The sequence below is a fragment of the Barbus barbus genome (genome assembly GCF_936440315.1).
Source record: "Barbus barbus genome assembly, chromosome: 4".
Classification (NCBI taxonomy): domain Eukaryota; kingdom Metazoa; phylum Chordata; class Actinopteri; order Cypriniformes; family Cyprinidae; genus Barbus; species Barbus barbus.
This window is the reverse complement of record NC_136732.1, coordinates 14,008,947-14,026,074: the sequence shown is the minus strand read 5'-3', so window position 1 is coordinate 14,026,074 and position 17,128 is coordinate 14,008,947. Positions and strand designations below refer to the sequence as shown.

General features: G+C 35.0%; 1 protein-coding gene across 2 annotated transcripts; it reads left to right on the top strand.

The window, feature by feature from the left end:
• The first annotated feature begins 3,690 nt into the window (after positions 1 to 3,690).
• On the top strand, positions 3,691 to 12,617 carry LOC306868731 (uncharacterized protein). Of its 2 annotated transcripts, none has more exons than XM_079415036.1 (16): positions 3,691 to 3,863; positions 4,057 to 4,227; positions 5,191 to 5,365; positions 5,455 to 5,640; positions 6,067 to 6,186; positions 6,286 to 6,419; positions 7,162 to 7,218; positions 7,308 to 7,356; positions 7,428 to 7,643; positions 7,739 to 7,878; positions 7,965 to 8,033; positions 9,384 to 9,511; positions 9,600 to 9,708; positions 11,618 to 11,692; positions 11,855 to 11,998; positions 12,133 to 12,617. In XM_079415036.1, exons 2-16 carry the CDS (start codon positions 4,066 to 4,068, stop codon positions 12,211 to 12,213), a joined length of 1,845 nt encoding a protein of 614 aa, XP_079271162.1. In that variant the 5' UTR covers positions 3,691 to 3,863; positions 4,057 to 4,065; the 3' UTR covers positions 12,214 to 12,617. The 2 variants fall into 2 exon arrangements, with proteins under 2 accessions (XP_079271162.1, XP_079271163.1); XM_079415037.1 differs by having other exon boundaries at positions 3,763 to 3,863; positions 4,144 to 4,227.
• Positions 12,618 to 17,128: the final 4,511 nt, after the last annotated feature.

Sequence of the window (17,128 nt, the reverse complement as noted above, 5' to 3'; positions counted from 1 at the left end):
ATAAACTTGCTGATTCGTTGAACCAAAGTGTGTTGATCATTGCATATTGGAATGTTCAAAACATTTTAATATAGACCAAGGGTCGTCTAAATTTCAGTAATAAACCTAAATCAAGCCGGATAGAAACTCAACAGCACAAGCATCTGCACAAATTGAGCAGAAAGGATTTTCTTTATTTTGCATAAAATAGATTTTTCAGGACTTGAATGATTAGTCAAGTCACCTTTATTTATAGCGCTTTTAACAATACAGATTGTGTCAAAGCACTTAACAGTATCAAATTGGAGGATAGAGTGTCAGTAATGTATAAAAATAAGATTAAACACTCAGTTTTCAGTTAAAGGCATTTCATTATTGAATTCAGAGATGTCATTGTCTAGCTCAGTTTAGTTTAAATAGTATCTGCTAAATCAAATTGACGATAATTGCTAGAACTTAAGTGTCCCCAACTGAGCAAGCCAGAGGTGACAGCAGCAAGGAACCAAAACTCCCTCTGTGACAGAATGGAGAAAAAAAACAACTTGGGATTAAATTGCTTCCATTTTAGTATCATTTTACACTTTGCTCTTGGTTCAATATCCCTCCTTCTCTCTGGTCCTTGAATCTGATTGGCTGTTAAGAATGATATTCCAACAGCTGTTCACCATTTGTATCACTGCGCTTGACAAAAGTTGTCATATTTCTCACAGTGAGTGTCATGGCAGACACCCAAATCCACTATAATTTAAAAAATAATTCTGTTTTGTGTCACGGAATGAAGTTTTAAGAGTTTTTTAGGCAAGAAAATATCCGGTTTGTTCACGAATCGCCAATCATTTGATTCAGCGAGATGCCCCACCCCCCGGCAAATCGCACCCTGCATGTATATACACGTACACACAATAAGGAAATAATTTTATAATACCAACTTTAGAGAACACACACACACATATGTTGACACAGACATGTTCATTTTATTATTGACACTTGATATTAGAAAGTTGCTTTGACACAATCTGTATTGTTAAAAGCGCTATATAAATAAAGGTGAAATATATATATACACACACACACACACACACATAGAAGCTGCATATGAATTGATAAAATTACAAATGTATAAAAACATCCAAAAATAAAATAAAACAGTTGCATTAATTACATTAAAAGTTCCACAACAGAAGCACCATGATTTTAGGGTTCAACAAGGCTGTACCCCCCACCACAGTGGTTAAACAGGATTCTGATGGTCAATACTTTCACCATCATGAAGGTACAGTTTTATTTTAATAATAATAATAATAATTACATCCTTAGTAGTCATCGAAAATGTCTTTCTTAGGATAGTCACATGACTTCAAGTCATTGTCAAACTTCCATTTTAATTTGTTAAAGGGTTAGTTCACCCAAAAATGAAAATTCTGTCATTAATTACATATCCTCATGTCGTTCCAAACCCGTAAGACCTTTGTTCATCTTCGGAACACAAATAAAGATATTTTTGACACAATCTGAGAGCTCTCTGTAGACAGCAGTGCAACTGCAATGTTCCCAGGTCCAGAAACGTTGCGAGGACATCAGTAAAATAGTGCATGTGGCATCAGGGGTTCAACCGTAATTTTACGAAGCTATGAGAATACTTTTTGTGCACAAAGAAAACAATTATAACATAATTTTTATTGAGCAATTCTTCTCCGAGTTACCGTCTTCCGCCACTTTGGAGAGTACTCCAGAGCGTAAACCACGTAATTAGCGCGGTTTACATTCAATAAAAGGGCTTGCATGCTCAAAGTAAAATATCTTAATTTATGTTCTGAAGATGAACAAAGGTCTTACAGGTTTGGAACGACATGCGGGTGATTAATTAATGACAGAATTTTCATTTTTGGGTGAACTAACGTTTAAATTTGTAATTAGTTTTTTATTGAACTTGTGATTTTATGAATTGACAGTTTGGTTTTGTTTTATTTTTCTTTGTAGATCGACTCTTGCCAATGGCACTGCCTAACTAAAAGTTCTACCAGTAAAATTAATACAAATTTGGAATTAAGTTAATTAAATTATTCAGACACTTTCAGACCATGTTTTGCTTAAGTGTTCTTTTTTCTTTAATTGCTAATGCTAACTTTTCACATCACAGACTGAACAAAATTAAGCATTGCTTGGTAATTGGTTGACCTAAATTGGTATTATCTAATTCTGTACTTAAATTTAGCAGCTGACAGCTGACAGCTATTCAACCCTATTCATTATACCTTTCTATCAAAGTTATCTGACAATATCAAGATTAATTTGTTGACAGTTTAACTCTGAGTTCTTGTCATATTTTATTACCATTTTCCAAACAACAGTGAATAAACTGTGATAATGTGAGAAATGTCTGATAATGTGAGAAGTGTCTGAATACATTTTGGTTTAACTTTATATATATATATATATATACATACACACAGTGGGGGAAATGTTTTTTATCCCCTGCTGATTTTGTATGTTTGCACACTGACAAAGAAATGATCAGTCTATAATTTTAATGGTAGGTTTATTTGAACAGTGAGAGACAGTATGTATATGTATGTATAAATAAATAATTAAATGCCCCAAAACATGGTACTGGTACTTGAACTTTTTGTCTATTTTCAGAAATAGCATCCCGATTAATATACAATACAACAGATAATTCTACAGATTGCTGAAGAACAAACCTCGTCTAGTAGGCCTAAATGAACTGAATTCTGAACCCACAGTAATGCTGAGAAGCAAGAACATCTGACCATCTGTACAATGTCAACATGTCTGCTGATTTTGCCTCTTTAATGTAACTCTGAAATGCAGAATCTAAGACATTTCATCATTTATGTCATGTTTGTTTTCAAAATTCTCAAACTGTATAGATTTACTTTTTAGGGGTCATTTGAATTCCTATATTTGGTGCTCATTATATATGTTAATGTACAGTAATGTGCTTTTGGTCTACTCTGACTTGATTTCTTTAATATGAGGTATGATGCTATACTGTATGACAATATAAGTCACTATGAAAGATGTTTTCATTACTGTGGAAAAATAACCACATAAATTTAAAACAAAAAGTTGCTGTGGAGAAAAAGCACACGGGTCATATTTTTCTTTTGAATTTTACATTTTTAACAGATAAACAAAACAAAGTTCATCATAAAATGACATAGCCTACAGGTCTTTTTTTAATGGGAGCATAAGGAAATGGATCTGGAGTCACATGTAATGACACTATAAACACAATCTCACATCTCACAAAATTTCTGAAATGACAAACTTGATCAGCTGCTGATTTGTTGAACCTAAATGGATTGATCATTGCATATTTTGAATGTTCAAAAAAAGTCAAGCCAGAAACTCAGTACTTGAATGATTAAATTGCTTCATTTTATTTGCATTTAAATGTGTAAGTGTATTTTATGTGGCAACTGCAGCCTGTATTATTTTAACGCCATTAAGAAACAACTATGTTAAATAAAACGTACTATGCCTGTTTTAAACGTGTATGGCAGTTAATACATTTCATTAAACAGTCTTAATGTCAGGATTAGCATTGTAATTAACAGAACTGGAACATGTCAAATTACAATTAGCATCCAAAACAACGTCGAAACGGTGAGCCTAATATACGCGCCCTGCTGTTTGTAACATTAGTTGTTTTGTAAGAACTCGTTCGAATTCGAATGACGGAACTCTGTAACAGCTCAACATTCGCTTTCCCTACATCACTTCCGCATTTATCTCACTTTATGAGGCAGATTTTCCCATACAGCTAGGCGGGAGATTTGAAACATCAGTTTCTGTTTTACTACTCTTCGTGTCAAGTGCAGGAATACGCAGATTCTTCCAGACAGTTCAGCCGGTGACAGGTACGCAAGAGACAAATATGCAAATGCTGTGTTTAATGCAAGCAAAACATCCGTATAACATATCTGGCATAGGCATTGCTATGAGACATTGCTTTATAATTATGTTTTTGACACGGAACTATATCTGTTGCATTGTATATTAATCTGCATGCTGTTTGTAAAGTCGCTAAAATTATTTAATGTGATACTATAGATCGAATTAATGGGAGCCAGGGGCCAAATGGACCCGTTAGACTCTCTAACAAATAAAGAGTTGCTGTTTTTCTTCCACCGGAAAAAGACAGAGATTTCGTGCATAGAACAACCGCACAGACTCCTCACTCAGCTGCGTGACTACGATCTGGTGCCGGAGAAACTTTTTGAGGTAGAAAAACACCCACATTTACATACTCTCTCTCACCCACCTTGAGCATTATACATTCATTTTAGAGTTATACTAGTAGCAGTAACTCATATAGTAACTCACGCTATTTCTGAAACTAAACAAAAAAGTTCTATTACCATGGTAACTTATAGGCTATGGTAATACCGTGAATTTTTTGGTGTGGTATGAAAATATTGTTTTTGGTCATTTAACCATTGTAATATCATGTTTTGGGGCATATTTATGACAATAAATATTGTACCATGTTGTTTTTGGACATTGCGCCCTAATTGGACTTTAGAAATACCACACTTGCAACATGCCATATAGTGTCTTTGCAAAAGCTGTGGCTTTATCATGTTGTGTATATACACCAGGGATACACACTCCATATATTTGATCAAAAAGTAAAGAGAGTAATACTGTCAAATGTTATTACATATATTATAACATATATTATAACATAAATATTACATATATTATTACTATTTAAATATCATATATATATATATATATATATATATGTATTATGCACGTATGAAAATATAATTTATTTCTGTTATGATAAAGCTTAATTTTCAGCATCAATGTTCAGTGTCACATGATCTTTCAGAAATCATTCTAATATGTTGATTTGCTGCTCAATAAACATATAAACAATAAACAGTTTAACTGCTTAACATTTTTGTGGAAACAGTGATACCATTTTTTCAGGTTTTTGGATGAATAGAAAATAAAAAAGAGCATTTATTTGAAACAGATTTTTGTAACTATAAATTACAGTATTAAATTATAAAAAAAAACTAACTGATCTTAATATCATGGTACTAACCATCAGATATTATCACTTTATACTTTTATTTTTAAGTTATAGTGTTATAGTTCAGTGTTTTGCATATTTAGGCATGAGACGTCTGATCATAGTTGCATCTTCCGTTATGTCTTTCTCTCTGTTTTTGTCAGAATGTGAAAAAGATGCGTTCTCGTGAGCAGAAGGAGGAGGGCTTCTATGAGGTTCTGGACTGGTTGGAGAAAAATAGACCTCAGTACATACATCACTTCTGGCGCTGTGTGTTTGAAGATCATATCCTGCAGCTGTACCCAACGCTATGCAAGCTCAAAAACAGTTTGCTGGATGGTTAGTGGTTTTCATTATCAGCAACTATACTACGATAGATCAGGAATGCGTTCATATACTGTATCTTTTTATTCCTTTCTTTGTCCCAGGCACTTTCAAACTCTGTGAGAAACCTCTGGATGTTGAGACACTGACAGAGGAGGAGAGTGAAGGAAAGAAGAGCTACAAAAGAAAGAGAAGTAAAGATGACAGAAGTAGTGAGGATAGTGAAGATCCTGGTGCTTTCTCTACTTCCACACCCAAGCGGAGGAAACCAGCCAAAAAACCCTCATTCTGTGAGTCCCTGAACTACAGCAGATCCAAGTTCTCTTTAGGCTTGAATAACACTAAAACCATAACACTTTTTGTTGCTTGCAATAAAGTAAACCTTAACTAAAAAATTATGAAATATAAAAAAACACATTTTATTTCAGATAGTTGCAGAGGAAACTGATTTTTATATTTTCATTTAGTTCTTATTGATGTACTAAAATAACTGAAAATAGAATAAAATTAAAGGAAGGTTTGTTCAAAAATGAAAATGTACAGATGAAACGGACAAAGCACACAACAAAATTACAAAAAAATAAAAATAAATAATCTATAAAAACTATAATAGTATCACTACTACTAACACTTGCACTCTGTTTCCTGGTGCCTGATGTCCTATTCCTGTATTTTTACTCTCTCCTGATCTGTGTTGTCTTCTCTCTCTTTCTCAGCGTCTCCTGTGAAGAAAGGAGACAAGCAGGAGATTTGGAAGTGGCCTATTTATAAAACTCAGCTGCCAGTAACCTGTGGGATTAAAGAAGGCACCCTCTATCGGGACAAATTGCCCGAAGGTTCATCATAATTGAGTTTTTGCTATAATTTCTCTTTTTATTACAGTTTGGTTGGGTGGATTGTTTGGTCTGAATGCATCCTGTCATTGTCTCCTGTAGGGGAGAAGTGTATTCTGTCCCAGGGACACTGGTTCACCCCAACTGGTTTTGAGAAGTTTGCGGGGAAGGAAAGGTGCAAAAACTGGAAAACCAGCATCCGCTGCAGAAACACACCGCTTAAGAAACTCATAGAAGTAAGTAAGGCAAGCACTTACAGATTGTTGCGATTCTAGGGATCTTTGTTAAAAGGTTTCGCAAATTGTCCTTGGTTTTGCTGTAAACTTATTTTATACTGCACAAATACTTTTTAATTCACATATTTTTAAATGAACATTTTCATTTTTATATATTTTTGAAATATTTTTAGTCAATGTGTTATCAGTCTATAGAGTGGGACTATTGTAAAAATGTAAGTAGTAGTTTAAGGTTAATTATATATATGTGTGTGTATATATGTGTATATATATATATATATACACACACACACACACACACACACATATATAATTAATCTTAAACTACTACTTACATTTTTACAATAGTAATATATATATATATGTATATATAGATATATATATATATATATAATTTATGAACTTTAAGATGTAAATAATTATTGGTTGTTGTATTTATTGGTCAATATTTCATTTGTTGTGCATGGACATGAACTTTTTAGTGGCATTTTTATTTCATTGCTTAATTGGTACAAGTACTGTTTTGAAAGAAAACTTGCACCTTTTTTCTTGTTTAAAGAAAGTTTAATTTTACGACTCTAGCAACTTACAGCTTATAGCAGGAATGTGCTTCTAATACAAAGAGACAGAACTACACCACATATTTTTGTGTCGACTCTTTAATTACAGCATACGAGTTAAATATACATTAACTACAGCAGACCCCTCATATACATGTGTATCACTTTCTTTCTTTTTTCAGGAGGAGCATCTTTGGTGTCCACCAATGGAGAGAAGAAAGAGAACATGTGTCCAAAAAGTACTTTGTCCCTCTATGTGCAATGTCAGGTTTTGCATTTCCTCTGTTTTTCATTTGACAGTCATTAGTGACTTTGTTGCTTCCTGCAGAACATGAATGAGCTGTTTCCTGTCAGCTCATCTGAGAGCTCCAGTAAAGGTAAGTACCAATTATTCTCGCTCATTCAAATGCTGTCTGTCTGAATGCAGTAATGTGTTTTATTCCTCAAGACTCCAAAACAAGCTCTGGTTCGATGGAGGAAAGTGATTCTGAAGATTTCCACGAGCAGGGAGGGAGAGGAGGAGAAACAGAGTTTAGAGGGAGAGTTGAGGAAGAGGAGGAGGAAGAAGAAGACATGGCAGATCTGTCTGTTTTCCAGGCTCCATCTTTACCAGTAAGCTGTGTTTCACTTACTGGGACTCTGTACAAATACAGGTTTGCGTCAGGTACGTTATTGCGCAGATTTGTGTGCAGAACTCAATTTGTTTTTGTCTGTGTCGAAGGTTTGAGTGGAAGAGTTTATGCTTATGTTGTGTTGCAGGGAGTCGTGGGAAGTGTATACGTACAGAGGAAAGATGGTTCACTCCGGAGGAATTTGTAAAGCAGGAACCGACTCTCACTGATGGACACTGGAAGAAAAATATACTGTGCCATGGAAAAACACTCAACTTTTTACACGAAGTACAAATGGGAGAGCACCTATAAAAAGCATGAGTATTTAATATATTTATTTGTTTGTTTATTGTTTGTTTGTTTGTAACTTCTAGAAAGAAATCCTGCGCATCCATTCTCTTCTGTGTGAATGTGTGAAATGCAGTATTCAGGAGCAAGACGTGGTGAGAAACATCTCTATCTGACATATTTAATCATAAGCAGTCATCATCAAAATAATTTATGATATTAACTTAAATTCTTTTAAATGTGTACATCAATGCACACGATCATTTATTGGCTTGTTCTAGAACTGTATTATGAGTTTCTTTCTTTCCGTTAAACACAAAAGAGGATATTTTTAAGAATGTTCTTAACCAAACAGTTGACATAGTTCTTGACTTCCATAGTGGGGAAAAATACCGTGGAGGTCAATCAACTTTTGGTTAGCAACATTCTTCAGAATATCTTCTTTTGTGTTCAACAGAAGAAAGAACTCATACAGATTTGGACAGTGTTGGGGAAAGTTACTTTTAAAAGTAATGCATTACAATATTGTGTTACTCCTTAAATTTTAAGTCTAGGCAGGGCTTCCTTGTTTGTTTTTAATATAAAAAATTACTTCTTTTACAAATGTAAAAGCCCTTTCACAACAAAAGTGAAATGAATATGCCTCAGACTGAAGGAAATGTAAATTCACGTGTGTACAGTAGAGGGCGCAGCTCAAACAAATTGCACAAAGAATATGATGCAGAAGAAGAAAGTTCAACACTATTCAGCAATAACAAAAACTGAAACACAAATGTCCCATTTTTGCATAGTATGGTTGAACTGCATCATCAAAGGTCAGTAGCAAAGACATTGGTTAAAATGGTATTAAATAAATAAATTATATTTGTGTTATTTAACATTTAATCATTGCAAGTATAATATTCTGAGTTTGCATTTTGAGAAATATTGATTCTGTTTTTGTGCAGGTGAGATAAGTAAATACATGTTCATATTTAGTCTAGAACTACAGTAACATCATGTTCACACACAGCGCACACAACGCCTCTGCACTTATTCCCGATTTCTCTGGCATGGCAACATGAGAGATGACAGTCAATACATGGGAAACATTACTTATTTAAAAACATAACTCAGATATTTCCTTCTAAATTAAAAAGCAATGCTTTGCTTTACTAGTTACTTAAAAAAGTAATCTGATTACGTAGCTTGTGTTACTTGTAATGCCCCAACACTGGATTTGGAACAATTGAGGATGAGTAAGTGATGACAGAATTTTCATTTATCTATCCTTTTAATGGTTATGAAACGTGTCAAAATAAAAAAATTATAAAAATCTTGGACTTACAATTAGCTTAATTTTCTTGATGCAAAATTTTTTTTTTTTCTCCTTTTGTGGTGCAATATGACTGACATGTCGTGCTCAGATACCTATAGATCAAAACAAGTTTGTAAGATGCAAGAGCCAAATGCATTTGAACTTATTTCTGTGATGATGATAAAATGTGTTGTCGTCCTCTGACTAGATGGCCCAGAACAATGATGACGAGTGTTATGTGTGTCGCTCTGAGGGAGATCTCGTGTGTTGTGATGAGTGTCCACGAGCTTTTCATTCACGCTGTCACCTACCAGCTGTACATGGAGACTCACCTGGGTGAGAGAGACAAACATATAGAAAACCGTTAAATCAGCAAGTATGTATGTTGGACATTCATCCTGTATATGTGTGTGTTTGCTTGTAGGGAATGGATTTGTACCTTGTGTGTGTTAAGAAACAGTCAGCAATGGCGTGACTCCAGTAACATGTCTGAACAAGAGGCTTTCAGTGCCCCAGTGTCTCAATACATATTGGTAAACACACATACACGAACACACACACACACACACACACACACAAATGTTTGTTTTTGTGAATTGTGGGGACTCTCCATAGGCGTAATGTTTTTATACTGCACAAACCGTATTTTCTATCGCCCTACAACAACCCTACACCTAAACCTACCCCTTATAGGAAAGTTTGTGCATTTTTAATTTCTCAAAAAAAAAACTCATTCTGTATGATTTATAAGCCTTTTAAAAAATGGGGACATGGGGTAATGTCCTCATAAGTCACCTTCTCCTTGTAATACCTATGTCATACCCATGTCATTATATAAATTTGCGTCCTCATATGTCACAAAAGCGCACACACACACACACACACACACACAGGTTTCCATTTTTTGTGGGGATTCTCCATAGGCGTAATGGTTTTTATACTGTACAAACCGTATTTTCTATCACCCTACTCCAACCCTACACATAAACCTAACCCTTACAGGAAACTTTCTGCTATTTCAGATTTTCAATGCACTCCTTTCTTTGTGATTTATAAGCTTGTTTCCTCACAGGGACCAAAAAATGTCCCCACAAGGTCAACATTTACTGGTATTACTATACTTGTGGGGCCATTTGGTCATAACTTGATGAATACCAGGTACACACACACACACACAAACACAAATTCAGCACCTTGATATAGAAGATAAACACAAACATTTAAGGTGCTCACAATTTGTAACAGCACTCAATGCAGCGGTGGCGTTTCATAAAACCATAGGACAATTTGGTCTCAAACTCAATTCCTGGATGGCCACAGCTCTGCACAGTTTAGCTCCAACCCTAATCAAACACACCTGATCCAGCTAATCAAGGTCTTCAGGATTACTAGAAACTTCCAAGGAGGTGTGAGTTGGAGTTGGCTGGAGCTAAACTCTGCAGAGCTATGGCCCTCCAGGAATTGAGTTTGAGACCACTACCATAGCCGCAGTGGTGTAAATAATGTGGGGGAGGGACAGTTTTGATAAATAAAAAATGTTACGGCACACCACTAAGCACTGAAATATAGGAAAAAAGCAAAGATAGAAAAAAACTTTAAACACTGCATCATTAGAGTTATCAGACACTTGCACTTAACATTTGATGAAAATCAAGCTCATGGAGTTAACAAGGTTTTTGTCCCGCGAATGATGGAGATCTGTTTTGTCATGGCTGTATCTGAGGCAGCAAGTGCATTGTATTAAACTCTTTCATCAACAGGTTATAACATTTATTGTAGCTGTATGGGTGCTTTGTTTTTCTTGTTGTTTAATGCACTTGGCCAAAATCACATGATAACAATGAAGCGCTATATATACAGGATATTTAAAACGTAAAGTGTATTGGCTAAACTAGACGGCATGCTAAGACTCTTCTCCGCTCTTCAAACACACAAAAAACATTATAATTACAGACATAGTGATTGAGTAAAGAAAACACTATATTTAATCAAACATCAGTTATTTATTTACCCTTGCATTGCGAACAAGCAGAGATTTGGCTGTGCGCGGCGCGTCAATCTAAATGGAGGCGGGATGAAGTTACGTTTTGCTGACAGCTATAGGATCAAATGGCATTATACGAGGTTTAGTGAAAAGCTCTTCTGAATGCTATTCATTGGTTAAATATTTGTAAAACCCTCAAATAGACAAAAGGAAGACCAACTGCACTGATTTAAAAAACTGCACTATTGAAATATAATAGAGATACGAAGTTTGGATAATTTTCCACAGCACACCTGACTGGTCTAGTGTATGGTGACTGCCATACTCTGCCATACGGAAACGTCGCCCCTGCTTCAGTGCCTTAAAGTGCTGCCTACATAGGCTGCTCAGCAGGTTTAGAAACAGAATAATTATTTATGGTCTTAATTGTGGATATGTGTGTTGTTTTTCGTCTTTAGCACTGCCACTGCCTCCTGTTATATGTGTACAGAGAGGACATCCAGAAGGTGTTTGTTGAGGATCCACGACAAACGGTGAGATTGACTCCTTTTTTCTTCTTGCTGTCTTTTACATATGACCCAACTTCCGAATTTTACTCTTTTCAAGCCTTAGTTTTACTTAAATAGAATATAAGTGTTGAAAAGTATGACTTGACATTTATAATGCATTAAAACCATAAATAAAATGACTTCCAGGTGTCCAGATACTCTGAGTTTATAACTCATCCGATGTGGCTGGACAGAATAAAGCAGAAGTTGGAAACTGGCTTGTATCAGATGGTTGGAGAGTTCGTCTCAGACCTTCAGCTCATTTTCAGCAACTGCAGCACATTCAATAGGGTAAGATTCACTAAAACATGTTACATAACAAGATCAATAGCTTGTTAAAATGAAGTTGTTTTGCAATCTTATACCTGGACACATACATTACATTTGATTTTGACTGATTTTTTTGGTATTTTGTCTCTTTAAAGGGCAATGAGTTTGGCCGAATGGGTGCCAGGCTGAAGCAAATGTTTGATGAAGAGTTACAGAAAATCTTCAGTATCCAATGACAGCTCTCTTTTACAAGTCTTTCAGAGAGACAATTGAGAGTTGGGTAGCTTCGAATATTCATTAGATCTCATTACAATGTATATAATATGTATAAAACTTTTAATTTGGCAGTCCAATAATAAGCGGTTTGGAAAATGGACGGATGCAGTATAGGACTTAGTTGTTGTTCAACACTATACATCTTTTTTGTAATGCCATCTTTCCAATGCAGTGAGGGATTATGTCATTCCCAACATTATACTTATGGTAATTTGATTATGACAGTACAGAAGATCTGCTACTATCAACTTTTTCTTCTACTCCATATAGGCCTTAATCGCTGTCAGTCTTTGGGTACCTTAAAGGTGGATTTTTCACTTTCATGAGATGTAATCATCAAAATTAAAACAAAACAAAACTTTTGAAATGTTTTACTTTACATGTAATGAATCTAAATTATATGAAAGTTTCACTTTTTGAAATTAGTTACTAAAGAAAATTAACTTTTTCACGATATTCATTTTTTTTTAGATACACCTGTTTGTATATGTGTGTGTATATATATATATATATATATATATATACAGGGTGCGATTTGTGAAAAAAACAGAGGGGAGGATGCTTTTGAAAATATTTATGAAATGTTTTTAATACGACAAAAACTGTATTTAACGTGATCGCAGTTTAATAACATTGTAGGCATACGTTAGGCCTATTAATTGTAATGATTTCATTTCCACAGTTATTCAACAACGAATAAATTATATAGAGAAAGCGAGCAAAGAACACAACGGAGCTTTTTGAAACTCCGAATCACCATTTCGAAGCGCTCCAATCGGATCACGTATCGCGAATCATTTGATATAGATCGGGACGTCAGAGCGGCTTCGCGGGATGTTTTTACAGGGGCTAAAAGTAATTCAGCAGAGGCAGGGATGCACAAACCAGAGGGGGGAGGGGGGGATCCCAACCCCCCCTACAAATCGCACCCTGTGTTTATATATATATATATATATATATATATATATATATATATATATATACAGGGGCGGACTGGCCATCTGGCAGACCGGGCATTTTCCCGCTGGGCCGACGTACTTTTTGGGCCGGGCCTATACATCTTCTCATACCATATTTGTCTGATCGGCCCATAAAACTCTTAGCAGCCTATATTTTTTTCTGCCTAAATTGTGGACGGCGCTGTGGTCTTTGCGGCTGTTTAATGCATTTGTCAAAAAAGTCGGTTTCGGATTTTTTCCTCCCTGGACAGACCGGCCCATGAGACATTTAATCAGCAGCCCATTGGTTATTTTCTTAATTGACATTGGGCTGACCCAATCACATCTTTAAACAACTCCCCTTTTGGGCTCTCTCTCTCTCTCTCTCTCTCTCACACACACACACACATGTTGGTTTTTGTGGTTTATGGGGACTCTCCATAGGCGTAATGGTTTTTATACTGAACAAACTGTGTGTGCTATTGCCCTACACCAACCCTACACCTAAACTTAACCCTCACAGGAGACTTTGTGCATTTTTAGATTTTCAAAAAAACACCATTTAGTATGTTTTTTAAGCCTTTTGAATTACGGGGACATAGGCAGTGTCCTCATAAACCACCTTCATATTGTAATACCTCTGTCATACCCATGTCATTATACAAATTTGTGTCCTTATAAACCACATAAACATACACACAGACAGTGGTGTATTGTAACGTTACAGTACTTTTTTGGGAGTATCTGTAGTTTACTTTTACTCCACTACATTTCCTAATTGAAATGTATACTTTTACTCCGATACATTTTCCCGAAGCATATTCGTTACTTTCAACAAAATAGTCCGAAGAACACAGACTGCAGGAAAAACAGGTTTGAGAATCAGTGGTCTGGCGTTTGCAAGTTAGAAAAGCTTTGCTCTTCTGCAGACCATGCAAACAAGTGCGAGCACAATCGCGGATGATTCATTTTCCACTCAAAGTCAAGTCTGGGGTGTGTGATATACAATATATCTTCTGCAATAATAGGGTAAGTGTTGTTGTAATGATGTGTGATCTGACATTATCAAGTAGGCTATATCATCAAATCACACACAGAGTGCACGCACTTGATTTATTAATGTATTAAAAAATTCCAGGCATTCTAAATTGTAGACGGCAAAAATGCTTCTGTGTGTTTTTTATATTTATATAATATAGTTAACTTCTATATCGATTTCTAGGACACTTTTTAACTTTATAAAGGGTAATATTTTCCTAACCTTACTAAATGTATGTGTCATCATTTATGTCAAATTCTTAAATTTGATCAATACATTCAGTTAAAATAATTAGACTCTGTATGGTTTTTACCATTCAAATGAAATCAGTATCTCCATCTTTCCACTGCAGAGGAAACACTGAAGCTGACTCGAAAGGGTCATTTAGATGTATTTACACAGACTGTTTAATGAAGATAGGAGGTTCCATAAATGCATTTACACAATAAAATTGCAAATGCATAAATAATGTCATAAGAAGAAATGTTTCACTTTTTAACATAAATTCGAAATGTTGGAAAAATGCAATGATAGGGCTACTCTTAAATAGGAACCCACCAGTAGGTGGCGGCAAGTCACTGTCTTAATGAGTGAGTCATTGATTCAACCAATTCGTTGAAACGGCTAATTAATAAATTCAATAAATAAAGCAAGTGGCTGTCTTTATGAATGGCTTACTGAATCATTGATTCACCTGATTCGTTCAAAAATGCTGAATCATTCAGTAACGAAACACTGCAGTGTGTTGCTCAGAGATGCGCGACTGTTCTGCTGTGGCTTTGCTTATAACTATTTTCGTTAGCAAAAACGGTCAATAATGTGTCTAAAATGTAAGTCAGTTAATCTTAACTACTTGTTTATTGAACTACTGTTGTATAAAATCAATGTCACATTTGCAGTCGTGCTAGTGCTTGGTCGTGTGATGTTGCTTCCCTATATCATATGTTATATAGAATGTTTATCTTTTTTTTTTACCGCAGTATGTTTGTTCATGTTTGTTTCTTTGTGTGTGCTGGTGTGCCTATTAGTTTTGATTTTTCAGTGAGTCAAACAGGCTGCACGAGCCTCAGCTGATGCAACCTTGATACTGTCAATACATTATCCGTCATCAGTCACCGTTTACACTGAAAGTAATAAAATCAAAATCATTCTTACCAAAGTTTCAGTGCTGCCCTAGTTATTGTTTGTTATTTATGTTTTAATCAGGTTACTTGTCTGGTCGGACAAGTAAAATTTCTTTCACTTGCCCCTTCACAAAATACACTTATCCCGGACAAGCGTTAATGTCGAGCCCTGGATTGATTGATTGATTGATTAATTTTTGTATTTTCTTCTGTTGCTCTTTAACTTTACACTAAGTTTGACCAAATCAGTGCCAGACTGAAGGAAATGTTCAATGAAGAGTTCCAGAAAATCTTCAGTACCCAATAACAGTCTTTCAAAGATACAATTGAGATCTGGGTAGCTTTGAATATAGAAGTAGCGGACTTGAAGTAGCGGAATTGATGGTAGATGCTTACCTGAATTTACCTGATGTTTACTCTCAAACAACAATCCCAGTCACTAAAATGGAATACATAAAAAGGTGCTCTTATTTGAAGGATGTGGATTTAACCCCAATAGATGCAGGTATTGGATTACTTACACTGTAAAGAGATTGCTGTAAATTTTACAGTAAATTACTGTAAAAATGGTTACAGTATGTTTACAGCATTTTTATTTACAGTACTATAATTTTCTTACTGTATTTTCATTTACAGTATTATTACCGTATTGTCATTTACAGTATCAGTACTGTAGAGTTTATTTTCATTGTTTAAACAAAACAAAAAAAACAATCCAGTTACTTTACAGTATTGTAATCCATTATTTTTACCACCCCAACCCCATAAAATTCACAATAACTCATGATAATTAATAATAACCACAGTCCCCTGGGCAGAACATACACATGCTGAAAAGCAAAACAGGCCTTACAAAATAATAATAATCACAATAATAATAATAAAATAATACAGTAAATATAAGCTTGTGGTGTTGTTTTAAATTTCAGTAATTTTGCCAGTCAAAGTTAAGAAACACTCAAATGAGAAACACGAAGAGCGGATTCAGGCTTATGCTTTTTCTTTGCACCCTCTTTCCAGAATTCCATCTTATTTGTGACTTTCAGTGCATGATGCCACAAAGGTTGATTGTGTGAATGAAACTGCAAGCACAAGAAAAAATTTAAAAAGCATTTTTTTCAAAACAGTGTTTACAGAATTTGTCTCAACTGTCAAACTTGGTGCTTCCAAATTACATGACCTACAATTCACTACAAAAGACCAGCTAAAACATTTAGACAAACCCATATCATTAAATTAACTAACAGACAAGATGAAATATCAAAAAAATAAAATAAAAAATTGTGTGGCTTGGATGGAATATCTAATGAGATGCTGAAACATAGCCGCTCCAAATTGAGAGATGCTATTCTGAAATTATTCAATCTCGTATTAAAATCAGGACACCCAAACAATTATAGAGGCATCACAGTCAGCAGTAACCTCGGGAAACTATTCTGCTTTATTATTAAAATTATCGTGTGGAATAGTTGACCTTCTGAAAGGTTGTTAGGTTGAGCGCTAAAAGAAATAAAGAAGACTAGTGTGTGTGCCTCTTTGCTTGTGTGTGAAAGAGTGAGGTCACTAAATAAAACAGGCTGCAAGTCATGATTACTGCAAGGTCAACACGTTCTCATATTTTAAATATCCAGTTCATGCACAACTAAATGATAAGCTATATAAGCTATATTTGATTTTTTTTTTTTAACAACCTATTATTAATAATAATTTTTAATATGAAGGTTTTTGTAATAGTGATCAGGTGGGCGTTAGGAAGGCAGGTCTTCTGAAAGGT